The sequence below is a fragment of the Ovis canadensis genome, chromosome 2 (genome assembly GCF_042477335.2).
Source record: "Ovis canadensis isolate MfBH-ARS-UI-01 breed Bighorn chromosome 2, ARS-UI_OviCan_v2, whole genome shotgun sequence".
NCBI classification, from domain to species: Eukaryota; Metazoa; Chordata; class Mammalia; order Artiodactyla; family Bovidae; genus Ovis; species Ovis canadensis.
In genome coordinates, this window is record NC_091246.1 from 42,592,899 (window position 1) to 42,619,425 (window position 26,527).

A 26,527-nucleotide genomic window follows, 5' to 3' on the forward strand; every position below is an offset into this window, starting at 1 on the left:
TGTTGTTTTTTTTTTAATATTTATTTAGTTGGCAGCATTGGATCTTAGTTGTGGCATGCAGGATCTTTTGCTGTGGCACCTGGGCTCAGTAGCTGGGGCTTAGTCACATGTGAGATCTTAGTTCTTTGATCAGGGATGAAACCCATATCCCCTGCATTGGAAGGCAGATTCTTAACCACTGGATCACCAGGCAAGTCCAAGTTCATCACTTTTTCATCTCACTGTCTTCTCTTCCACTCTTTCCCTCTAAATTGTTCTATATTTCCAGTCCAGCATATAAGTAACTTGGAAGCCATCATTTGTCCTAACAAAGATCTGAAAAAGCAATAAATGAACAACTCTTAGACCCATCAGAGAACTAAGGTCAAAGGGCAAACTTCTATCACAAAAACTGGGGAAACAGATAAGCTACAGAGAATCACATTTACCAGAGCAGACACCTGCAAGAAAAATCCTCCTTTGAAATCAGCATCAAAGTATCAAAAAACTATATGTGTGGATAAGTCTGAAAATTAAAAACACCAAGAAGGCCAGTCTTAGAAGCAGTCCTTCTAAGTGAGGAGTTTTACTTCCAGGAGCTCTACCAGATTCTCATAGTGAAGATTAAAAAAAAAAAAAAAGTCCTATTGCTTCCCGCAGGGAGGAAGGGGACACTAGCAATTTGAAACAGGGTTTAGGAGAAGCTTTTTTTTGGTGTTCTTTGGAAGGAATGATGCTAAAGGTGAAACTCCAGTACTTTGGCCACCTCATGCGAAGAGTCGACTCATTGGAAAAGACTCTGATGCTGGGAGGGATTGGGGGCAGGAGGAGAAGAGAACGACAGAGGATGAGATGGCTGGATGGCATCACTGACTCAATGGACGTAAGTTTGAGTGAACTCTGGGAGTTGGTGATGGACAGGGAGGGCTGGCGTGCTGCAATTCATGGGGTCGAAAAGAGTTGGACACGACTGAGCGACTGAACTGAACTGAACTGTGGTTTTATTAACCATTCAAGTACAGTAGGATCTGGGAGTGTTAGTCTCAGTTGTATCTGACACTTTGCAACCCCCATGGTCTGTAGCCCACCAGGCTCCTCTGTCCATGGGATTTCCTAGGCAAGAACCCTGGATTAGTTTACTATGCCCTCCTCCAGAGGTTCTTCCCGACCTGGGGATCAAAACTGGGTTTCCCGCATTGCTGGCAGATATTTTACTGTCAGAGCCACCAGGGAAGTAGCATCCAGGAAGATGTGGGCAAAATCAGGATTTAAAGTTTCAGCATCTTAACAGTATGAAGGAAGTCGCTACATGCTCTCCTCAAAAATGCTTTTCTGCATCTTTTGATATGAGCAAACCATTTTCTTCTTTAGCTGTTGATGTGGTGGATTACGCTGAATGATTTTCCGATATTAAACCAGTCTTGCATACCTGGGATAAATCCCACTTGTTTATGGTGTATGATTCTTCTTATGCTTGATTAGATGTGCTAATGTTTGTTGAGGGTTTTTGTGTGGGCATTTGAAAGATATTAGTCTGTAGTTGTCTTTTCTTGTAATGTCTTTTGTTTTGATATGAGGGTAATGCAGGCCTTATAGAATGAGTTAGGAAGTATTCCTTCCGCTTCTATTTTCTGAAAGAGACTATGGAAAATTGGTAGAATTTCTTCTTTAAATGTTTGGTAGAACTCACCAGTGAACCCACCTGGGCCTGGTACTTTCTGTTTGGGTATTTGATTCATTACTGATTTTATTATTTTTTTTTTTTTACCAGATATAGGCCTATTCAGATTGTCTGTTTCTTCTTGTTTAAGTTTTGGTAGATTTCCAATCTACCAAATGGAATTGGTCCATTTTATCAGTATTATCAAATTTATAGAGATAGTAGTAGTTGATAATATTACTTTATTATTCTGTCAACATCCCTGGGATTAGTTGTTATCATCTCTGCTTCTTCCTCGAAATTTGTAATTTCTCTCTCTCTCTCTCCACTACCTCCCCCCACTTCTCTCTATCCCATGAACCTCATAGGAGATTTCTCAATTTTACTGATCTTTTCAAACATCCAGCTTTGGTCTGGTGGATATTCTTTATTAATTTCCTGTTTTCAATTGTGTTGATTTTTGCTCTGGTTTTTATTTGTTCTTTTCTTCCTCTTACTTTGAATTTAACTTGCTCTTTTTTCTAGTTTTCTAAGATGAAATCTCAGATTATTGATTTTAGATCTTCCTTCCTTTCTAACGTGTATTCATTGCTACAAACTTCCCTCCATGCACTGCTTGTGCTGCAGCCCACAAAGTTTAATAAATTTTATTTTTACTTCCATTTAGTTCAAAATATTTCATTTCTCTAAATCCTTTTTCATTTGACCATGTGTGATTTAGAAATTATTATTTAATTTCCAAGTATTTTAGGATTTTTGAGTTGTTTCTGTTATAGATTTCTATAGTTTTATTCCACTGTGGTTTGAGAGCAGACATTCTAAGATTTTTATTCTTTAAAACTTGGTAAGGAGTGTTTTATGGCCCAGACTGTGATCTATCTTGATGAATATTCCATGTCAGCTTAAAAAGAACATGTATTCTGTTGCTGTTGGATAAAGTAGACTATAGATGTCACAGGTGCAGTTGACTGATGGTGTTGTTGAGCTCAGCTAGGATTGTACTGATTTTCTGCCTGGTGGATCTATCTGTTACTGATGGAGGCTAACGAAGTCTTTAGCTATAATAGTGGATTCTTTTACTTCTCCTTGCCTTTCCATCAATTTTTGCCTCATGTATATTTTGACACTCTGTTGTTAGGTGCATTCACATTAAGGATTGTTATGTCTTTGGAAAAATTATAGAGAATTGACTTTTTTTTTCATTGCATATTGCCCCTCTGTAATCCTGATAATTTTCCTTACTTTGAAGTCTGCTTTGTCTGAAATTAATATAAGCATTCCACCTTTCTAGTTTCAGTGTTAGCATATTTTTCTCTATACTTTTACTGTTTGTCTGTATTTACATTGCCTTTTTTTTTTTTCAAACATCATGCAGTTGAGTGTTGTTTGTTTTTATCCACTTTGATAGTCCCTGCCTTTCAGTTGGGGTATTTCGACCACTGATGTTTTAATTATTATTTATATAGTTGAGTTATAAATCTAAGATATTTGTTACTATTCTGTATTCATTACCTTGTTCTTTGTTTCTTGTATTGACTTCCACTTTTTCTGGCTTCTATGGGTTTAATTGAACATTTTATGTGATTTCATTTTTAACCTCTGTTAGCATATAAGTTGTACTTCTTCTTTTTCTTTTTTTACTTTCTAAGTAGCTGTCCTTTGGTTTACAAAGGGCAGCTAAGCCTGCACACCAAAACTACTGAACCCACCTGCTGCAACAAAGACAATGCAGCCAAATAAATAAATAACAAGTATTTAAAAAATAAAACTAATCCAAGTCCTTTTTCTAATAACACTATATCACTTCACAGGTCGTACAAGTACTCAATAGCAATGCCATCCCAATCCCTCCCTCCTATCCTTCCTAATACTGTTTTCATTCATTTCACTTATCAAGAAGTTATCATCACTACATACATTTTGGCTAGTATCATTTTGAACAAATTGGTATCTGTCACATCAAATAGGCTTCTCTGTGGCTCAGACGGTAAAGACACCTGCAATGTAGGAGACCTGGGTTTGATTCCTGGGTCGGGAAGATTCCCTAGAGGGGAATGGCTACCCACTCCAGTATTCTTGCCTGGAGAATTCCATGGACAGAGGAGCCTGGTGGGCTACAGTCCATGGGGTCACAAAGAGTCATACACGACTGAATGACTTCACTCAAGAGTTTTTGTTGGACCAAACGAGAATAAGTAATCTTAGAATATCATTTGTCTCTAATCTGAATGAAATAGTTAAACTTCATAGCAATATAATTAATATAGTTGTCATGTAATGCTCAAAATTCTCCGAGCCAGGCTTCAGCAATATGTGAACTGTGAACTTTCAGATGTTCAAGCTGGTTTTAGAAAAGGCAGAGGAACCAGAGATCAAATTGTCAACATCCGCTGGATCATGGAAAAAGCAAGAGAGTTCCAGAAAAACATCTATTTCTGCTTTATTGACTATGCCAAAGCCTTTGACTGTGTGGATCACAATAAACTGTGGAAAATTCTGAAAGAGATGGGAATACTAGACCACCTGACCTGCCTCTTGAGAAATGTGTATGCAGGTCAGGAAGCAACAGTTAGAACTGGACATGGACCAACAGACTGGTTCCAAATAGGAAAAGGAGTACATCAAGGCTGTATATCATCACCCTGCTTATTTAACTTCTATGCAGAGTACATCATGAGAAACGCTGGGCTGGAGGAAGCACAAGCTGGAAGAAATATCAATAACCTCAGATATGCAGATGACACCACCCTTGTGGCAGAAAGTGAAGAGGAATAAAAAGCCTCTTGATGAAAGTGAAAGAGGAGAGTGAAAAAGTTGGCCTAAAGCTCAACATTCAGAAAACTAACATCATGGCATCTGGTCCCATCACTTCCTGGGAAATAGATGGGGAAACAGTAGAAACAGTGTCAGACTTTATTTTTGAGGGCTCCCAAATCACTGCAGGTGGTGACTGCAACCACAAAATTAAAAGACGCTTACTTCTTGGAAGGAAAGTTATGACCAACCTAGATAGCATATTGAAAAGCAGAGAGATTACTTTGCCAACAAAGGTCTGTCTAGTCAAGGCTATGGTTTTTCCAGTAGTCATGTATGGATGTGAGTTGGACTGTGAGGAAAGCTGAGTGCTGAAGAATTGATGCCTTTGAACTCTGGTGTTGGAGAAGACTCTTGAGAGTCCCTTGGACTGCAAGGAGATCCAACCAGTCCATTCTAAAGGAGATCAGTCCTGGGTGTTGTTTGGAAAGAATGATGCTAAAGCTGAAGCTCCAGTACTTTGGCCACCTCATGCGAAGAGTTGACTCATTGGAAAAGACTCTGATGCTGGGAGGGATTGGGGGCAGGAGGAGAAGGGGACGACAGAGGATGAAATGGCTGGATGGCATCACTGACTCGATGGACATGAGTTTGAGTGAACTCCGGGAGTTGGTGAAGGCCAGGGAAGCCAGGAGTGCTGCGATTCATGGGGTCGCAAAGAGTCAGACACGACTGAGCGACTGAAATGAACTGAACTGAACTGAAGAATCAGAAAGTGGTTTGTGGTTCTATTTACTAGTGGATAAGCTCTAGGATGACATTCTGGCTGTCCAGATTCTAAATAGTTACTGGTCCATAGTTGGTGTTCAATAAAGAACTGTTGAATATATTAGACTTTCTTTCAAAAAAAATAAGTAAAAGATTTTAATTTGCCTTTAAAAAATTTGTTTTATTTTATTCCTTCTCTAAAGCTATTTTCTTTATGCAAATCTTAGTCTCTGACCTCTATCATTTCCTTTCTTTCTGGGAAAAAAAAAAATACCCCTTCTTAAAAGCATATCTTGCAAGGCCCACGTTTCCTCAATTTTTGTTTGTCTGAGAAAGTTGTTACTTCTCTTTTACTTCTGAAGAATAATTTTCTTCCACAAAGAACCCTGGGATGGTGGGATTTTCTTTTCTTTCGCACTTTAAGTATTTTACCTCACTTTCTTCTTGTTTTATTTTATTTTTTTTTACAATTCTTATTCTTCATCCTCTGCAGGTAAAATGCTTTTTCCTTCAGGATTCTTCTTTTTTAGAATTGTAATTCAGTTTATTCACAATCAATCATGAAACCATGTAATTAAAAAATTTTTTTACATTGGAGAATAATTGCTTTACAATATTGTGTTAGTTTCTGCTGTATAACATCTTGAATCAGTTATCTATATATATACATATATCCCCTCCCTCTTGAACCTCAGGCCTCTTTTAAGATTTTCTTTTTTTTTACTTTGGTATTTTGTAGCTTGGCTATAATATGCCTATGCATAACTTTTTTTTTTTTTAATTTTTCCTGCTTGGTGTTCTGCTAGTTTCCTACATATGTGGTTTGGTGTCTATCATTTATTTTTGAAAATTTGAAGTCATTATTTCCTCGAATACTTCTTTTTCTTCTCTTTTCCTTTTCTTTCTGGTATTCCCCTTATGTTTATGTTACTTCTTTTAAATCATCTCACAGTTCTTGAATATTCTGTTCTGCCCTTTAAATTCTTTTGTTTTCCCTTTTGTAAGTTTCTAAGTTTCTGTTGACATTGATTCAAGCTCAGTGATACTTCCCCTTCTGCCGATTCTATTCATGAGCGCATGAAAAGCATCCTTTATTTCTGTTACATTGTGGGTTTTTTTGTTACTAGAATTTCTCTTTAACTTTTTCTTGAAGTGCCATCTCTCTGCTTACATTTCCTATCTGTTCTTGCATGTTGCCCACTTTTCCATTAGAATCATTAGCATATTATTCCTAGTTGTTTTAAATTCCTGATATGATAATTCCAACATCTCCACCATATCTGTGTCTCATTCTGGTGCTGGCTCTATCTCTTAAAACTCAATGAGTGTTTTTGGTTTTGGTCTTTTAGTATGCCATATAATTTTTTGCTTAAAGTTAGACATAATGTACCTGTTAAAGGAACTGAGCTAAGTAGATGTTTAGGGTGAGGTTTTATTTTTGTCCAGCTAGGGGAAGGTGTTTATTGTAGAGGTTGCTGTCAGAGACTAAAATTCTCTTGTGCTTGTTTATCTATTCTCTGTTGTCTTTGGGTTTCCCTTTAGACTTCTTTGTAAATAAAGTATAATACCTTCTCTGTTGACTTTCCTGGTGGTTCAGACAGTAAAGAATCTGCCTGCAATGCAAGAGACCCAGGTTCAATCCCTGGGTTGGGAAGATCCCCTACAGAAGGAAATGGCAACCCACTCCAGTATGTTTGTTCGGAGAATCCCATAGACAGAGGGATGTTAACATTTTCTGCTATTGATACTCCCCATTACATATCTCTTCATTCCGGGTAAAGTTTATATCTTTTTACTGGTTCTCACCTCTAATTCATAATAGAATCTCTTTTGGGGAGCTTTTAAATATATGTTTGGTTTGTAGAAAATTATTAAAATGAACAGAAGTTAGGATATCTTAGGATAGAAGTGATAACTATAAAACAAGAAACAAAAGGAAATTTTAGAACTGAAAATCCCATTATCTGAAATTAAAAATTCTCCTGAATGTTATTAACACAGTTTGAACACTGCAGAAGACATAATGAGTGAACTTGAAGACAGACTTGATAGATCTAAAGAGCATTCAATCTGAAGAGCAGAGGTTAAAAAAACTGAAAGAAAACAGGGAACAGAGTCTTGGTGACCTTCGGGACACCACCATGGAATATATTTGGAATTGAAGACTGAAAAGAAATAACTGAACAAATGAGAAAAAAATGGCTGTAATTTTCTCAAATGTAGTACAAAACACCAATTTACAAATTCAAAAAGCTTAGAAAGCCCCAAAGAAAGATAAATATAAAGAAAACACCACCTGGGCACATCATAGTAACAAAGAGAAAATTTTGTGCATAAAAATTTTTTTTTTGCATTCAAAGGACCGATGAATGACAACTGACTGAAACAATGGAGCTGAGAATTAAAGTGGTGAAAGAAACCTGTTGACTCATTACTCATTTATACCCAGTGAAAATATTTTTTAAAAAGGAAGGCAAAATGAAGAAATTGTGGCAAATCATATATTTGGGATAAAGCTACAACAATGAATGTAACTAGAATAAACATGTCAATTATAAGGCTGAGATTCTCCAACTGGAAAAAGCAAGGTGAAATTATAAGCTGTCTAAAACATGCTCAGTCAATCACGTCCCACTCTCTGTGACCCATGGACTGGAAATAAAAACCAATAATCTCAACCATTCCACTGAAGCAGCATCAAAAACATTTAGGAATGCATTTGTAAAACACGTATACAATCTGTATACAGAAAGCTTACAAAATGTTGCCAAGATTAAGTAAGAACAGTCTAAAATAAAACCATCTCATTGATTGCAAGACTCAATATTGTTAAAATGTCAATTTTTGTCAGTCATCACTTTCATGCAATATTGACTAAAATACCAGCAGGATTTTTTAAATTAAATATTTTAATTTATATAAAACTTATATGAAAACACAAACAATTTCAGGGGAAAAAGAGACCAATTGGAGGACTTCAACTACCTGATTTCAATACTCACTATAAAGCTACAGTAATCAAGACAACAGGCTTCCCAGGCGGCTTAGTGGTGAAGAATCTGCCTGCCAGTGCAGGAGCAGCAGGAGACGCGGTTCCATCCCGGTGTCAGAAAATCTGCTAGAGGAGGAAATGGCAACCCACTCCCGTGTTCTTGCCTGGGAAATTCCACAGCCAGAGGAGTCTGGCGGACTCCAGTCCATGGGGTCGCTAAGAGTGGAACACGACTGAGCACACACGCACACAATCAAGGCAACGTGGTATTGGCACAGGATAGAAAATGAATAGATCCATGGAACACAATATAGAGTCCAGAAATGGAACATATAGATGGTCCATTGAATTTCAACAAAGGCAGTAATATTATTCAATGGCAAAAGAAAGTGTTTCCAATAAATGATACTGGAACCGCTGGATAAACATATGGAGGAAAAAGGAATTTTAATTCCTACCACACCGGCCTCACAGAACTGATACAAAAGGGGTCCCGGTTCGTGTCTCCCCTGCCCAGTCTCCAGCCCACAGTCGCCCTTAAGTAGGACCTAGCCTTGTGCTGCTTACCCAGTACTGGGACTCCCCACAACCTAAGTCCAGCAGAGCGCGGATGTTTCGGCACAGCTGGATGCGCCTGACCCACGTGGGGACCTCCTCCTCCTGGCTTGTTTGGTTTCGTATGTCAATTAGCCTCCAGCAGTTCTGTTTCCCAAAGGCTTTAAAAAATCTACAGGGAAGAAAAATCTCCAAGAAAGGCTGAATGGAGTGGATTCCTCTAGCTTGCCTGACTGCGAGAGCAGTAGAGTCCAGAGGAGGTGGTATGAAGTCTTGCGTGTGAAAGTCAGACGTCGACCCGGGCATTACTGCAACGCACAGGTAGTGATGGAGGTGATCCGAAGCCTATTCAGACCCACCGATGGCCGGCTCTGTGACCTTCATTCTGTCCACCCACCTGTTCACTGAGTATCTGCTCCAGTCAGGCACCTGGCTACTAAGATGCTAAGAGCAAACATCTGATTCAACAACTTTCCACTGGGACAGAGCTGCCACGTGACTCTGGAGGCAGTGATACCCGTGCACCCATACTGTCAATGAACGTGGGAGGAACAGAAGCTGAGAGCCAGCTGAAGCCGGTAGTCAGAGGACCAGAGGTAGTTCAGGAGGGTCGTTGCCCCTGAGAAGGGATCTGGTTCAAGAAGAACCTTTAATGCCAGCTCTGCGTGCTTCGGACTTCCCAGGTGGCTCCGTGGTAAAGAATTCGCCCACCAATGCAAGAGATGCAGGAGAGGAGAGTTCCATCCCTGGATCGGGAAGATGCCCTGGAGGAGGAAATGGCAACCTACTCCAGTATTCTTGTCTAGGAAAGCCCACGGACAGAGAAGCCTGGTGGGCTGCATGCAGTCCATGGGGGCAGCAAAGAGTCGAACACGACTGAGCGAATGAGCGCGCACGCAGGCTGCGTTCAACTCGCGGTCGAGAGGAAGACGGAGGTTCTTATTTTCCCGGCACTGATTGAGCAATATCCTGAGTAAGACAAGGCGGGGCCACCGCCGCCTGATTTTTCCAGAAGCCGGAGTACAGAGCGCGGGAGCGGAGGTATATATAAGAGCTCCGACGCCTGGCCATCAGAGGCCAGCTTTCCAAGTTCCACGGACGACCGCTAAGATTCCTCATGACTGTGCCTACCATCAACCTGCGGGGACCTCGACAGCGAACGCTGCCCGACCGGGGACGGAGGGCACCGGCCTCCTCGAGCGCCGGCGCAGGGCGCCCCGGTGGCCCCAAACTTCGGTTCGAGTACCTCATCGTCGTCATGGGTGTCGTGTTGTGGGTGAGTACCACCGCGGGCACTGGCTCCGGAAGGCGCGCCGGGTGGCGGGTAAATGGCGGCGGGAAAAGACCCGACAGTGTGCATGCCCAGGTCAGCTGCGGCCGGGGCATGTCAGAGCAAGATCTACCGTGGGCTGAATGGGGGAAAGGAGGAGGGTCAGGGCCTGGCAGGACCGACCCGGGCCCAGAGGGAGAAGAGCCCGTGTTCTCCGTCCCGGTCCTAGGCTTGTCTGGCTGTCCCAGAAGTAAATTCCAAAGGAAAAGGAATGGGAAACCCCTTTGCAAGCTTCTCTGCTCCCCTTCCTTGCCCCCTCATCCTTCCGTCTCCCTTCTTCCTTTCCCTCCCTCCTCCCCTTTTATGTTGAGATTCTAGAACATGCTCATCGCATCTATTCTTCCTCTCGATTTTTACAGAAAAGTAGCTTTCCCACCCTCCGTTGCATTCAGCACCCCTTTTCGGCTGCTGTCGGTCTTTTTGCAAATTCCTTCACCGCTTTCTTCCGCAGCAACCCACAGGGCTTATAGGGTAAATCCCCAGTAATCAAGCGGCTAGCCTCAGAGGCTCTGTCTAGTTTCGGAGGAAAGGGAGTGAAGATGTTATTTTGATTTCTGTTTTGAGGCTGAAACAGGTGTGGCTTTCATCCTGAAAAGACTATTTAATGGCTGCCCTGAATTCCAGGCAAAAGGATTTACTGTTAACCTAGCTGTCTTTTTACTTGTAAAAGCAACTACCCACAGCCACACAAATCTTAGAAGAAACAGGTCTCAGACCACAGGAAGACCTTGAGAACAAGTCTGATGCTATGGCTTTGTCACAGCTGATGAAGTTTAGAGTGAAAGAGAAACCCTGTATGATGTTACTTACACTTACACGTGCCATATAAAAATTACAAACTAGTGAGTAACACAAAAAAAGAAGCGGACTCACAGATAACAGAAAACAACCTGGTGGTTACCAGTGGGGAGAGGGAAGCAGGGAGGGGCAAGATAAGGATGAGGGGAAAGGAAGAGTTATTGTGAGATTATATGAAATCATGTGTGTGAATAGCTTGAAAATTGTGAAGCACTATAGAATTTAAAGAATCTTTTGTTCGAGAATGGAGAAGGCAATGGCGACCCACTCCAGTACTCTTGCCTGGAAAATCCCATGGACAGAGGAGCCTGGTAGGCTGCAGTCCATGGGGTCACTAAGAGTTGGACATGATTGAATGACTTCACTTTCTTTTCACTTTCATGTATTGGAGAAGGAAATGGCAACCCACTCCAGTGTTCTTGCCTGGAGAATCCCAGGGACAGGGGAGCCTGGTGAGCTGCTGTCTATGGGGTCGCACAGAGTTGGACACGAGTGAAGCGACTTAGCAGCAGCAGTTGTTAAAAAAAAAAGTAACGGTGCAGCTTTTAGGCACCATTTGTCCCCAGGGAGGAAAGAGTAGTCTTGTTTTGGTTGACCTATCAAGGGAGAGTGAAAATCAAACTAGACCCTAAAACAGTTGCATCAGCTCCGGAAAGTAACACGGGCATGCAGCAAGGTCCAATTAGACTCTGCAAACCCAGCTAATAGTACTGCATCATTTGCAGGAAGTAGTTAGAAACATGAAAAGAAATCCCCACTCCTGACTCATCTCTGAACTTCACCAGGTTGGTAGCAGAGTGGACAAATTGCGGAGCTGAACTGAAGACGCTGCCACAATCCATCATCCGTTCTCAGTTCCTTTCTTTCTTTTAATTGGCTAAGGCTCAAAGGCTGCAGGAATCTTAGTTCCCAACCTAGGATCCAACCTTGACCCCTGCAGTGAAAGTGCGTCATCCTAACCACTGGACCGCCAGGGAAGTTCCCTGTTTGCCTCTCTCTTTTGTCCCACACTGCTGCTCCACCGAAGCACTCCTGTCTCCCTCCTCTGTCTGTCTCTATCTCTCTCTCACACCCCCAACCCACCCTCCACACACACACACCACAAGTCTGTGAGTGGCAAAGTCTCACATCTCCACCACACTCTGGTGCACCTCAGTGTTTGTCTCTCAAACAGCGTGCAATGGAGATTACACACCAGGAAGCCTCCTCCTCATCCACCCCAGCCCCACTGCCCCCCAACCCCCAACTCCCGTTACTTTGACTCCGTTCTTCTCTGTGATCCTGGCTCTGTGGGACTTTCCCCTACATGTCCACCCCTGTTCCCTGCCACTGGGAGTCTTGTCACATCTGCCTTGCAGCCCTTCCAGGCTCTTTTCACCTTGGTGACTTTACGGGCATTGCTGTCTCTGCCTCAGGTTCCTGTGGCCAGAACTGCCCTGAGCTCAGAAAGGAAGGACCTCTCCTTGTCCCCGGTGCCCCACAACCCCTGCACAGGGCTACTCACTCAGCAGGCTGCAGACAGGACTCCCCCTGAATGTGTGAGTGGTGTGGGTTCTAAGATGCCTGCACTAATGTTAGTGTTTTGTCCTACTCTGAGGGGCATGGGGGTATTGATCTGGGTGATGGGAAATGTGATCGGCAAGCTGGGGACAGAACAGAGGTAACTGAATGTCAACGCTGAGGGATTGCCCAGGACTATTTCAAGTTTTCATCTGATGTTACCAAAGATTTTTTAAATGTACATTTGTGGTGTTAAAAGTGTCAATTCATCAGGAAGACATCTTAACCATAAATATATTGTGCCTAATAAAAGAGCTTTAAAAATACATAAAGCAAAAATGGATGAAATCAAAGGACTATCATATCACCCTTTAATGAAAATGAAAAAGGGCAGTAACATTATCGGGCTTCCCCAGTGGTTCAGTGGTAAAGAATCTGTCTGCCAATGCAGGAGACACAGGTTAGATTCCTAGGCTGGGGAAGATCCCCTGGAGGAGGAAATGGCAACCCACTCCAGCATTCTTGCTGGAATATCCCATAGAGGAGCTTGGCAGGCTACAGTCCATGGGGTCGCAGAGTCTCTCACAATTAGCCACTAAACAACAGCAGAAGTAACGCTGTCAACCATAATGGGAATTCCCCTAGCAGTTCAGTGGTTAGAAATCTGCCCTCTTATGGAGGGCACAAGTTTCGCTGGTTGAGGAGCTAACATCCTCGAAGCTGCACAGAGACCAAATTAAAAAAAAAAGAAAAAGAAAAACCAACCATCTTGATTTAATTGACATTCAGAGAGCACACTTGCAACATCTAATGAAGACTCATTCTTTTTTGATGAATGTGGTACTTCCACTAAGATAGACCACATTCTAGACAATTTAAAAAGTCTAAATAAGTTTAAAAGCAATGAAATCATATAACCTCTGTTCTCTGACTTTAATGAAATTACATTGCTAGTCAAGAATGAGCTCTAGAAAAAGACTCCAAAATTTGAATATTAAGCAACATCCTTCAAATCATTATGGTTCTTAGATGAAATCAAAAGAATATTTTTTTTGAATTTCAAAACAAATGGTAATGAATATATACTTCACGGAAACTTGTGAAAAGCTGCTAACACAGTGCTTAGAGTAAACTGTGCAGTTTTCAATTAAAGTGTGCTGCTGCTGCTGCTGCTAAGTCACTTCAGTCGTGTCCGACTCTGTGCGACCCCATAGACGTAGCCCGCCAGGCTCCCCTGTCCCTGGGATTCTCCAGGCAAGAACACTGGAGTGGGTTGCCATTTCCTTGTCCAGTGCATGAAAGTGAAAAGTGAAAGTGAAGTCACTCAGTCATGTCCAACTCTTGGTGACCCCATGGCCTGCAGCCTACCAGGCTCCTCTGTCCATGAGATTTTCCAGGCAGGAGTACTGGAGTGGGGTGCCATCACATTCTCCAAATTAAAGTGTGAGTGCATGCTAAGTCACTTCAGTTGTGTCCTACCCTTTGTAACCCTATGGACTGTAGCTCGCCAGGCTCCTCTGTCCAAGGGATTCTCCAGGCAAGAATGGAGTGGGTTGTCATGCCCTCCCCCAGGGAATCTTCCCGACCCAGGGATTGACCCCACATCTCTTTAAGTCTCTTGCATTGGCAGGTGGGTTCTTTACCACTGGCGCCACCTGGGAAACTCTTCCAATTAAAGATGTTCTATTAGAAAGAATAGGGGGTTGGGAGAAATGGGGAGTAAAATTTTTTTTTAATTAAAGAAAAAAAAAAGCGACCTGAAGATTCACATTTTTAAATCACCATAAAATAAGTGCAAATTAAACTCAAAAGAATAGGAAAAAAAATAATAATATGAGTAGAAATCAATGAAATAGAATACAAATAATGAAAGGAATTGACAAACCAAGTGTTGATTCTCTGAAATGATTAACAAAATTAATAAAATTAACAAACCAAATTTTGAAAGAAAAAAGGCCAAAAAACAAAAAAGCAATATCAGCAATTAATGATAAAATATTATAACAAACTCTGCAGCCATAGAAAGGACAATAAGGGGAACTTATGAATAATTTAATGCTGATAAATTTGACAACAACTTGAATAAAATGGACAAATTCCTTGAAAATATTATTTAGCAAAACAGATACAAGATGAAAAGAAAATCTGATTAATCCTATATCTTTTTATGAATTAGAATTCATCACTTAAAATCTTACAGCAATGAAAACTGCAGGCCCATGTAGTTTCATTGATGAATTCTATAAATATTCATAGAAAAAAATAATATCAGTCTTATACAAATTCTTTCAGAAAATAAGAATAAGTAACAGTTCTTCACTGTTTTATAAAGCCAGCACAACCCTGGTATCAAAAATTTACAATGATATTACCAAAAAAAAATACTGATCAACATCTATTATAAATATACATGCAAAAATCCTTAATTGAGGGACTTCCCTGACTGTCCAGTGTTTAAGACTCTCCCTTTCCAATACAGGGCTTCCTCGGTGACTCAGATGGTAAAGAATCTGCCTGCAGTGGGAGAGACCCAGATTTGATCCCTGGGTTGGGAAGATCCCTTGGAGAAGGGAATGGCTACCCACTCCATTATTCTTGCCTGGAAAATTCTATGGACAAAGGAGCCTGGCTGGCTACAGTCCATGGGGTCACAAAGTTGGACACAACTGAGCGACTAACACTTTCACTTGCATAGTTTGAAATCAGGAAGCAAGAGGCCACCAGCCTTCCTTAGCTTTTTTAAAAAATTACTTTGGCTCTTCAGAGTCTTTTGTGGTTCTATAAAAATTTTAATTATTTTTCCTATTTCTGAGAAAAGCACCATTGAAATTTTGATAAAAATTGCATCAAATCTATAGATTTCTCTGGGTATATGGACATTTAAAAATATTGATTATTCAAATCCATAGCATGGATTTTTTTTTCCATTTATTTGTGTCTTTTTCAATGCAGTTTTCAATATACAGGTCTTTGACCTCCTTGGCTAAATTTATTCAACTTATTCATAAGAATTTTATTTTTCTGATGCAATTGTAAATTAGATTGTTTTCTTATTTCTCTTTCTGCTGGTTTGTTATTCATGTAAAGAAATGCACCATATGTTTTCATACTGATTTTTATATCCTGTAACTATACTGGATTCATTTATTAGTCTTAAGAGGTTTTTTTTAAATGGAGTGTTTAGCATTTTCTATACATAATATCATGTCACCTGCAAAATGTGACAGTTTTACTTCCTCCTTTCCAAGTTGGATGCTTTTTTATTTCTTTTTCTTACCTAATCGCTCTGGCTGGGACTTCCAATACTATGTTAAATAAAGATGACAAGAGTGAGTGTCTTTATCTTGTTCCTGATCTTAGAGGAGATAATTCAAGCTTTTCACTATTGAATGTGGTGTTTGCTGTGGCCTTGTCACATAGGGTTTTATTATGTTGAGGTGTATTTCCTCTGGGTCTGGTTTGTTGAGAGTTTTATCATAAATCAATATTGAATTTGTCAAATGCTTTTTTTGTATCCATTGGGATGATCATATGACTTTTGTTCTTCATTTTACTAATGTGGTATATCACATTGACTGATTTGTGATTTTTTTTTTTTGATTTGTAAATTTTGAACCATAGTTTGCATCCTTAGACTAAATCCCACTGATTATGTTGTATGGTCCTTTTAATGTATTGTTGAATTCAGCCTTCTAAAATTTTGTTGATGACTTTTGCATTTGTGTTCATCAAGAATATTGGCCTGTAAATTTCTTTGTATGTGTATGTGGCTGACTTCCAGTCAACCTCAATCTAGGCACTGAGATCTTCCCCTTTGGGATAGTGTTACTGAAAGTGTGTACGTGGGTCTGGCTGCTCTCTGCCCAAAAGCCAATAAACAGGCCAGGTTGGTGGTAAGGAAAGTTTGCTTTATTTCAGATGCTGGCAACTGGGGGCCCAGAGTGGTGAACATCTATCCAAAGGCCAACTCCCTGCCCCCCACCGGCAACCTGTGGGCAAGAGCTTTTATAGACAGAAGCAAGGAGGGAGCCACATATAGAAACAGCAGAGTCAGCTCTGATAGTCATCTTCAAATTGGTCATTGGTGGTCTGACCAGCATCATCTTGATTGTTTTAGGTACAGTTCCAGGGTCCATCTGTTCCCGTTTCTCTGAGGCCAGTTCTTGGAATCAGGCAGCTCATGTCCTGGGTACAGTCTGGTCATTGTAGTTAACTTCTCCACCTGGGGTTTCAGCATGTGTAAGACAGCTCACCATGAAGATGCTCAGCATCACTCATTATCACAGAAATGCAAGTCAAAACCACAGTGAGGTACCATCTCACACCGGTCAGAATGGCCGCTATCAAAAAGTCCACAAACAATAAATGCTGGAGAGGGTGTGGAGAAAAGGGAACCCTCTTACACTGTTGGTGGGAATGCAAACTAGTACAGCCACTATGGAGAACAGTGTGGAGATTGCTTTAAAAACTGGAAATCGAACTGCCATACGACCCAGAAGTCCCACTGCTGGGCATACACACCAAGGAAACCAGAATTGAAAGAGACATGTGTACTCGAATGTTCAGGGGTAGGGTTGAATGAAAAATTCATTTCCTACACAAGGCCGCTCCTTCAAGACTGGGAGAGAGGTGGTTGTTTCATCTACTGTATAGAAACAAACATAGAGAGTCAAGCAAAATGAAGAAACAGAGAAACCTGTTCCAAGTGACTAAATAAGATAAAGCCTTAGGAAAAAGCCTTAATGAAACGGAAATAGATAATTTAGTTGATAAAGAGTTCAACGTAATGGTCATAAGGAAGCTTGCTGAACTGGGGAGAAGAATGGATGAACACAGTGTGAACTTCAACAAAGAGATGGAAAATATAAGAAACTGTCAAATAGAAGCCACAGAGCTGAAACATACAATAACTGAACTGAAAATCAATAGAAGGGTTCAGCAGCAGACTAGGTAAAGTAAAGAAAGGATCAGTCATCTCAAAGACAAAGGTGGTCCAGTGGTTAAGACTCCAGCTTACAATGCAGAGGAAAGCGAAAGTCGCTCAGTCGTGTCCGACTATTTGCGACCCCATGGACTACACAGCCCATGAAATTCTCCAGGCCAGAATGCTGGAATGGGTAGCTGTTCCCTTCTCCAGGGGATCCTCTCAACCCCGGGATCAAACCCAGGTCTCCAGCATTGCAGGCGGATTCTTTACCAGCTGAGCCATCAGGAAAGCCCAAGATTACTGGAGTGGGTAGCTTATCCCTTCTCTAGCAGATCTTCCCAACCCAGGAATTGAACTGGGATCCCCTGCACTGCAAGTGGATTCTTGACCAGCTGAGCTACCAGAAAGCAATGCAGAGGATGTAGGTTCAATCCTTGGTCGGGGAACTAAGATCCCATATCCCACGGTGCAACTAAGCCCACGCTGCAACTGCTGAGCTCACACACCACAACTTGAGAGTCCATGCACTGCTATGAAAGATCCCATGTGACAAAACTAAGACCTGATGCAACCAAATAAATAGACAAATATATATTTTTAAAAATGTTTTTAAAAAGACAAGGCAGCGGAACTCACCCAATCAGAACATCAGAGAGGAAGAAGAATGAAATAAAGTGAAGATAGCTTCAGGAACTTATGGGACAACATTAAAGGACATTATAGGGCAAAACTGCATTATAGGGACTTCCCTGGTGGCTCAGACAGTAAAGCGTCTGCCTGCAGTGTGGGAGACCTGGGTTCGATCCCTGGGTTGGGAAGATCCCCTGGAGAAGGAAACGGCAATCCACTCTAGTACTCTTGCCTGGAAAATTCTATGGACTGAGGAGCCTGGTGGGCTACAGTCCATGGGGTCTCAAAGAGTCAGACACGACTGAGCATCTTCACTCAAAGGAGAAGAACTAGAAAAGGGCAAAAAACTTATTTGATTAAATAATGGCTGAAAACTTACCTAATGTGGGGAAGGAATCAGACATCTAGATACAGGAAACTCAGAAAGTTCCAAATTAAAGACCTTAAAGAGATCCTTACTAAGAAACATTATAATTAAAATGTCAAAAATTAAAGATATGGAGAGAATATTAAAAACAGCAAGAGAAAAACAACTTGTTACATACAAGGGAACCCCCATAAGGCTATCAACAGACTTTTCAGCACAAAAATTGCAGGTCAGAGGGGGTGGCACAATATATTCAAAATGCTAAATGGGAAAAAACATCTAACCAATAATACTCTACATGGCAAAGTGATTATTCATAAATGGAAGAGAGAGAAACAGTTTTCCAGACAGGTGGTGCTAGTGGTAAAGAACTCGCCAGCCAATTGAGGAGACTCAGGAGATGCAGGTTGCATCCCTGGGTGGGGAAGATCCTCTGGAGGAGGACATGGCAACTCACTTCAGTATTCTCGCTTGGAAAATTCCATGGGCAGAGGAGCCTGGTGGGCTCCAAAAAGTCAGACATGACTGAGCACATTATAGTTATGGTTAGACAACCAAAAGCTAAAAGAGTTAATCACTAAACTGGCCTTACAACAAATGTTAAAACATTTTTCTTTTTTAAGCTGAAAATAAAAGCCATCAAATAATAACAAGAACAGATATGAAGGAATAAATCTCACTGGAAGGTAAATATTTAGTAACAGTACTGGTTTGTTAACTTATGAAGCTAATATGAAGCTTAAAGGCAAAAGCAGTAAAAATACCTATGATTACAATAATTAACAAAGGAATATTCAAGATGAAAAGATGTGAAATGTGACATCAAAAATGTACAGTGTTGGGGGTAGGAGACTAAAAATGATGAGCTTTAGAATGGGATCACACTTGTTATCAACTTAAAATAGACTGTTATAGATATAAGTTGCCATATGTAGGACTTCCTGGGTAGCTCAGCTGGTAAAGACTCCCCTGCAATTCAGGAGAGTCCGATTCAATTCCTGGTTTGGGAGGTTCCCCTGGAGAAGGGATAGGCTACCCACTTCAGTATTCTTGGGCTTCACAAAACAAAACCTATAGTTAATACACAAAAGATCAAGGTCTTTTAAAACCTGAGGATAGTTCCTTAAGGTTTGATCCTGATATCTGATTTTTTTTTGTTTGCACTAGTATAGTGCTCATTTGTAAGAGTGTGTGTGTGTGTGTGTGTGTGTGTGTGTGTGAACTGCTCGAGGAGGGAGAGGGAGTGATAGACAGTGTCTTGCTCATGGATCAGGGCCTCCCCATGGGCCAGAGTACCTGATTCTTGGTCCACACACTTGACATTGCTCCAGGGGGTACAGGCCATGGCCACGAACTTCCTATCAGGGCACCTGGGTACAGACACAGGGGTGACGTAGGGGACCCATCAGGGACAGCTGGCTGGATAAGGAGAAAGAAGGGGCAACCTCCTGTCCCAGGTCTCCTGACAAGACAGTGGAGGGGGGACAGGCTCCTGCTGCCTGCAGGTCAGGATCCCCTCACTCCCCCTCATTGAGCGGGAGAAGGATCCAAGCTTGTGCACTTCAGCCCCTGGGCTCCTGCTGAGTGTTCAGAGCTGTCCTTGCAGGGCCTCTGCAAGGCCCACCGTGGCCTCCCTGGGCTGCAGGGGGAGTCCTGTGAGGGGGGCCTCATCCAGGTCAAGGGTCACAAGGCTGTGGGCACCAACTAAGCTTCATCCTTCAGTCAAGCTTTAAATACGAGGCCCTCTCGTTCTCTACCTGTTGACTCTTCCTACCAACCTCAGCCAACACTGGAGCATCAGAGGACAGCGAATTACTATTGACCTTCAAGTCCCCAAATAGGAAAGATTCAGGTGCTACTGGGGAACAAGGGCTGGGTGTGAGGCCAGTCAAGTTGGCTCAGGGTTTTATAGGAACCTTGAAGGAGCACACACATGGCCTCATTATGACTTCTGTCTGCTGTCAGCACCTTTGGTCTTTCTAGGCCCCTTCTTGCTTACAAAAAAATTAAAGATTATATTTAGGACTCGATAGGTATAAAGATGAATATAACTGAGACTGAACTCCATCCAAATAGTTTTGTATGATTTCAAGATTTTTTTAAAACTTGGAGTATAATTGCTTTACAATATTATTTTCTGGTGTACAGTGAAATGAATCAGCTGTATGTATACACATACCCCTCCCTCTTGGACCTCCCCAATCCTCTAGGTCATCACAGAGAATGAAGCTGAATTCCCTATGCTATACAGCAGGTTCCCACTATTTATTTTACACATGGCAGTGTATATATGTCAATCCCAATCTCCCAGTTCGTCCCATCCCTCCCTCCCCCACCTCCGCCCCCGTCCCAGGTCCAGATGTGTGTCCTCTACATCTGTGTCTCTCCTCCTGCCCTGCGATAGGTTCATCTGTACCATTTTTCTAGATTCTACATATATATTTTAAAATTTTTCGTGGGCCACTGATGGGATCATGGGCCCTAACCTGCAGCCTACTGTGCCCAGTGGAAAAGCTAGCTTGGCCTAAGGGGAAATGTGTTGAAGAGGTGTGGGGATGGACACTGCAGGGGGCAGAGTGGGGCCACACAGTCAGATGAGGAGGGGCCTCTGCAGCCTCAGATGACCCAACCAGCATGGGAAAGCCTGGGGGTGATGGGGCTCTATAGCAAGAGGAGAGAAAATGGGGTCCAGGGAAGCTCAGGAGTTTCCCTGGTGGCTCAGATGGTAAAGAGTCTGTCTGCCACACGGGAGACCCAGGTTTCATCCCTGGGTCGAGAAAATCCTCTGAGAAGGGAATGATCCCCTGTTTCCCTGGAGAAGGCAGTGGCTACCCACTCCAGTATTCTTGCTTGGAGAATCCCATGGATAGAGGATCCTGGGAGGCTACAGTCCATGGGGTCGCAAACAGTTGGACATGACTTAGTGACTAAACAACAACAATCAATATAAAACATCGATGGACTTTTTTTTCTTAAATACTGTCTTTGAAATTCAGAATGTATTTTTCACTTGCAACACATCTTGATTCAGAGAAGCTGTTTGAAGTGCTCCATTCCCATAAGGACCTGGTGATTACTCTATTGAACCACCTGGGCCTCTAGAACTTAGAGAAGGAAGTCCTAATTCCTGTTCTCAATGAGCTCGTAGTCATTAAGAGACACAAAGAGGCACAGAAAAAATACAGTGATGAGGGAAGAGCCTTCAAACAAAGCTCATGCCATTGGGCCCTGGAGGGAAAACAAGAGGAAAAATGGGTCCGACCTGTAGAGAGTCAAACAGTGACCCAAAGGAAGGGGGTTCTGTGATCTGGAACTGAGCTGAAGACTTGGAAGAGCTGTCATAACCCAGGACCCCATGTCCCTAGGCTTGACCTTCACTTCCTGGGCTTTCCTCCTTCAGATGACCTCAGTCTTCCTTGCAGATCTGTCTCTCTCATCAAATTCATATTTATCAATAATGAAAGATGCTCTTCAAAAAGCCCAACCTGTAAAACCTTTCCTTAATAATGTGTTATGATGATGACACTTCCTATCAATGATAAAAAATTTTCAATAATGATACAGCAACTAGGATGACTTCTGAAAAATAATGATGTTTCTTCCTTATACTCTTCTTATTAGATAATTAAAAATAGGTGGATCAATGAATGAATTGTAATATATGAAACCAGAAAAGTACTGCAAAAATATGAGAAAAAATTTCTTACCACTTTAGAGAGAGGATGAACTTCTTCAGTACGACAACAAATTATAAAACTTGCCTAAAGGCTATATAAAAATTAAGAAGAAAGCCAAAGGGAAGAAATCATGACAAAGATAAAAACAAACTAGAAAAAAGTACTCAGAACACAAATCACACTTAGCAATGTAATTTCCTTAATCTGTAAGGATTCATAATGAACCAAAAGAAGATCAACAAGAAAGTAGTAGACTTAAACAACATTATAAAACAATTAGACCTAGCAGACATCTATAGAATACTCCAGTCAACAACAAAAGACATTCTTCCCAAGTGTACATGGAACATTCTCCAGAATAAACCATATCCTAGCTCATAAAACAAATATCCATATATCTCAAAGGAGAGCCATAATAGAACACGTGCCCTCCCACCACAATGGAATGGAATCAGAAATCACAGACAGGAAGGAACTGGGGAACTTCACAGCCATGATACAATTTAAACACACACTCTCCAATAACCAGTTAGTCCAAGACGATATCAAAAAAGAAACTGTAAAATCTTTTGAGATGAATGAAACTGAAGATACCACATACCAAAACTTATGGGATATAGCTAAAGCAGCTGAAAACTTAGAAAGAAATTTATGCCTATAAATGACTGCATTAAGGAAGAAGAAAAATCTCAAATCAATAACCTAATACTATACAGTGAGACACTGGAAAATGAAGACCATCCTAAAGGTAAAGTAAACAGAGGAAGGAAATATACAGATTAGAACGGAAAGTAATGAAACTAGAGCTAGAAAAACAACAGAGTCCGTGCTGATGAGCATGTGATGGGCTTTGTGGGGCCCTAGCCCTTCTGCTTGCCCAGAGCTGCAGTAGAAACAGGAAAAGGCCATTCTGGTCTGATCTTCTGCCCCAAGAGGAAGTGGTGAAGGAGGGAGATCAGGTTCATGAAAGGGAAGGGAGCCAGCTGTGGTAGACTGGTTGCTCTAAGAGATGTTATGCTTCTTATTACCTGTCTTGTTTTCAGTAGCTGCCAATATATTCCTGAAACCTAAAGCAGGCAGCACAGAGTGGGTGCTCCTATGGTGGTTGAGTGATTGAATAAAGGCTGCATGTATTCCGCTGTGTGGTTGTTAAAATATTTAGTAATAATCCTCCTAAAACTAAAAATGTCTGATTTTTTTCAAAATTATTACATTGAATGTATTTGAAAATAAAACCATATATGTTTTCTGATGACATTAGTAGGTGACTTTCTGGAAGAGTAGAATCTGGGTCAAGCCACCAAGCATATTTTGTACTTGTGAATATACAAGTGTATTTTCACTGTAACCCAGCTACACACACACGTGGGCACAGGTGCATCCAGCTTTGGTTCCTAGAACTCAGTAGTTTTGATCTGATGTTGTGGGTCTTTGTTTTATTTTTCCTAACTGTGAAAAAACAATTTTCCTATGATCCATTTGTTTATTTTTATTTTTGGCTGCGGTAGGTCTTCACTGCTGCGTGCGGGCTTGTTCTAGTTGCAGTGAGCAGGGGCCACTCTTCAGTGCAGTGCACAGGTTCCTCATTGCAGTGACTTCTCTTGTTACGGAGCATGGGCGCTGGGCACGCGGCCTCAGTAGGTCCAGCACTTGGGCTCATTAGTTGCCGTTTGCAGGCTCTAGAGCTCTGGCTCAGTAGTTGTGGTGCATGGGCTTAGTCGTTCCACAGCATGTGAGATCTTCCTGCACCAGGGATCGAACCTGTGTCCCCTGCATTGGCAGGCAGATTTTATCCATTGTGCTTCCAGGGAAGTCCTAAATTAAATTTTAAGAAAAGAATGAGGTTGGATCCTAGCTTCATGTAGAAATTCTTGTCATTGTGGATGCAGCCTCCTGTTTTGAGATGGTTTCAAAAAATCAAAATTGGTACTTAATTTTATCTTTTCACCTTCCCTAGAGACTATCGCATACTTTCATTTCCTTATTTAGACTACTGATAATGGTGCAAAGCGTCTCCGCATTTGTGGAATAACTATTACTTCTGTTTTCCTCATTTGAGTCACATATATCCTGGGATGGAGTGCCTGTCCTGGTGGGGTGGGTGGGTAAGGACTTCTGGGGCAGAAGAGACTGTGTGGGGTGCTGAGAGTGTTCTGTGTCTTGACTGGGTGATGGCTACTCAGCTGCATACACTTATCAAAGCTGGAGCAGTTACTTAAGAAGTGAGGATTACTGCAGGGAATGGTCTATAAAAATAGAAACTATCAAAAGGAATCAAAACACAATTGTAGGGCTGAAAAGTCAAATAGCTGAAGTGAAAAATCCACACTACCCGTGTTTAACTATGCAGCTGACCGGTAGAGGAAAGGACCGTGAGCTTGAAGATAGGACAAAAGAACACAGGACAGATAGCCTCTGCATATGCCTTTCCTGAAGAAGGCACAGAGTCCCTGGTTTATCCCTTCTCCTAGAAAGGAAAACAGTTGGAGATCACTTTGAAGAGTTTGTTGATATTATCAAACAATACAAGAAATAGCTACATTATCCACTGGCTAGAAAAGACTCATATATTCATGAGTCCATGACCATAATACATAACTTTATATAAAAAGAAGCATGTGTGTACTTTCCTTCCCCTCCTTGCAGTCTCGTCTGGAGAAGCTGTGAGTGGCACAGGGGCAGGGGTGTATGTTCTTGCTGGGTGATTCACTCCTTCCTTCCTCTCTTTATGCCTGCATGCGTGTGTCTCCTGCTCAAGATTTCCAGGCACCAGGTTTCTTGAAGCCTGGAATGCAGCCCCTCCTCCGTCCATCTCCTCCCCGCCCTTCCCCTGGGGAGGGGCCCCAGCCTGGCCTGACTCCCCACAGCCTCCCCCAGTGGTGTCTCTGGGTTGCACCTGGGCCTGCTCGGCTCCCTGGAGGTGCAGACTGGCTGTGGCAGAGCAGTCGGGAAGGAATCTTGCTTGCTGGGGTCCTCCTGTGGCCCCTCACTGGTGAGCCTCCTGCCACTCTGGGGCCACCTTCTCTTTCTGTCCCCACTGGCCTCTCTGTATCCTCAGTGGGCCTGGTGACTCAGCCCTGCAACCTCACAGAGACCTTTTCTTTTTTTTTCTCTCTCCTGGACCTTAGGCCCTAGCTCTTCTCCCTTTGAGTTCCTGGGAGGCCCCACGGTCAGGCTTCTGTCCCCTTCCCAAAGCCAAGGTGCTGTGTACAGAGCTGTATCCACTCCGAGCGGCTGCCCTTCCGCCTCTGCCCATTGGCCCCTCTGCCTCACCCTGGAGCCACGGGAGGGCAGCCTGCTGCTTTAACCCCCCGCAGTCCTCCAGAGCCATCTCTCCTCTCCTCCACAGTCTGCTCCTGCTCAGTTATTCCCCCCTTTCCTCCAAACCAGCACCAGATATCCTGTGACCTCTCATAATAGGAAACTCCCATTCTCCAGCTCTGTACCTTTTTTCCTGACATTTCACTTTTCCCCCAATCTCCCCACCCCAACATGGACACTACACCTCCTGTGGGGCTGTCTCTGACAGTTAGGAAGATAACTGTGAGAAGATAGGTGCATTCCCAAGATGGCACGTATCCATTGTTAGGTTGGAGCCCTTCAACCACCCTCTCTCCCCAAAACCTCAATCACCAGCATCCTGAGAGCCAAGAACTTGTGAATATATTTGAAAATAGATTATATTAGATTCTTGATGATGTTCTTATTAGAACATGAGGCTTCCTAGAAGAAATAGAATATCTGGGTTAACCTAGAGGGGTATTTTTTTTCTCCACACACACACACACATATAAAAATACCCATGCACTGTTTTGGTTCTTTTGTTTTTAATTTTTTTAATGTATGTACAATTTTTAATATTTATTTTATTTATTTGGCTGCGCTGGTCTTAGTTGTGACATGTGGGCTCTTTAGTTGCAGCATGTGGGATCTAGTTTCCTGACCAGGGATCAAACCCAGATCTCCTGCACTGGGAGCACAGAGTCCCAGCCACTGGACCACCAGGGAAGTCCCTGTTTTGGTTCTTAGCAACAGTTCGTTCATTTTGGTCTGGAGATTGGGGGAGTTATGATGTCAGGGTTGGTCACAATGTACTTGCTCTGCCCCATGATGGAGAAAAGTCAGGCCCAGGACTGGAGTTGAGAAGTCAGGGGGTTTTCTGTTGGGGCCAAGACAGGGGCAGGTCTGTACAGAGCTCTTCAGAATTCTGCAGGTGAATGAGGGCAGACCCTGGCAGAGTATTCACACCTTCAGAGGGAGCATGAGATCCTCAGAGGGGGAATGTCATCACTGTAGGGAGGGAAGATCCCGTGGAAGGGAAATGGTCCAGACAAAGCTCACCCCCCTCCTGTATGCCCTGGTCTGTAGCGAAAAGCAGGGACCTGCATTTCCTGGCTTCCCTGGTGGCTTGGATGGTAAAGAATCTGCCTGCAATGCAGGAGACCTGGGTTCAATGCCTGTGTCAGGAAGATCCCCTGGAGGAGGGAAAGGCAACCTCCTCCAGTATTCTTGACTGGGAAATCCCATAGACAGGAGCCTGGCAGGCTATAGTCCATAGGGTCACAAAGAGTTCAGCAAGACTGCAACTAA

At 42.3% G+C, this 26,527-nt stretch overlaps 1 protein-coding gene across 5 annotated transcripts in view; it reads left to right on the plus strand.

The window, feature by feature from the left end:
- Positions 1-9,611: 9,611 nt before the first annotated feature.
- LOC138432598 (tumor necrosis factor receptor superfamily member 10C-like) overlaps positions 9,612-26,527 on the plus strand; it is a 40,281-nt gene continuing 23,365 nt past the window's right edge. For all 5 annotated transcript variants that reach the window (XR_011253915.1, XR_011253917.1, XR_011253914.1 and 2 more), the window contains exon 1: positions 9,612-9,984. Coding sequence is in view for 2 of the 5 variants with exons in the window: in XM_069574010.1 (XP_069430111.1) it covers positions 9,826-9,984 (159 nt within the window). In the remaining 3 variants the exon portion in view is untranslated. The remainder of the gene's footprint in view (positions 9,985-26,527) is intronic.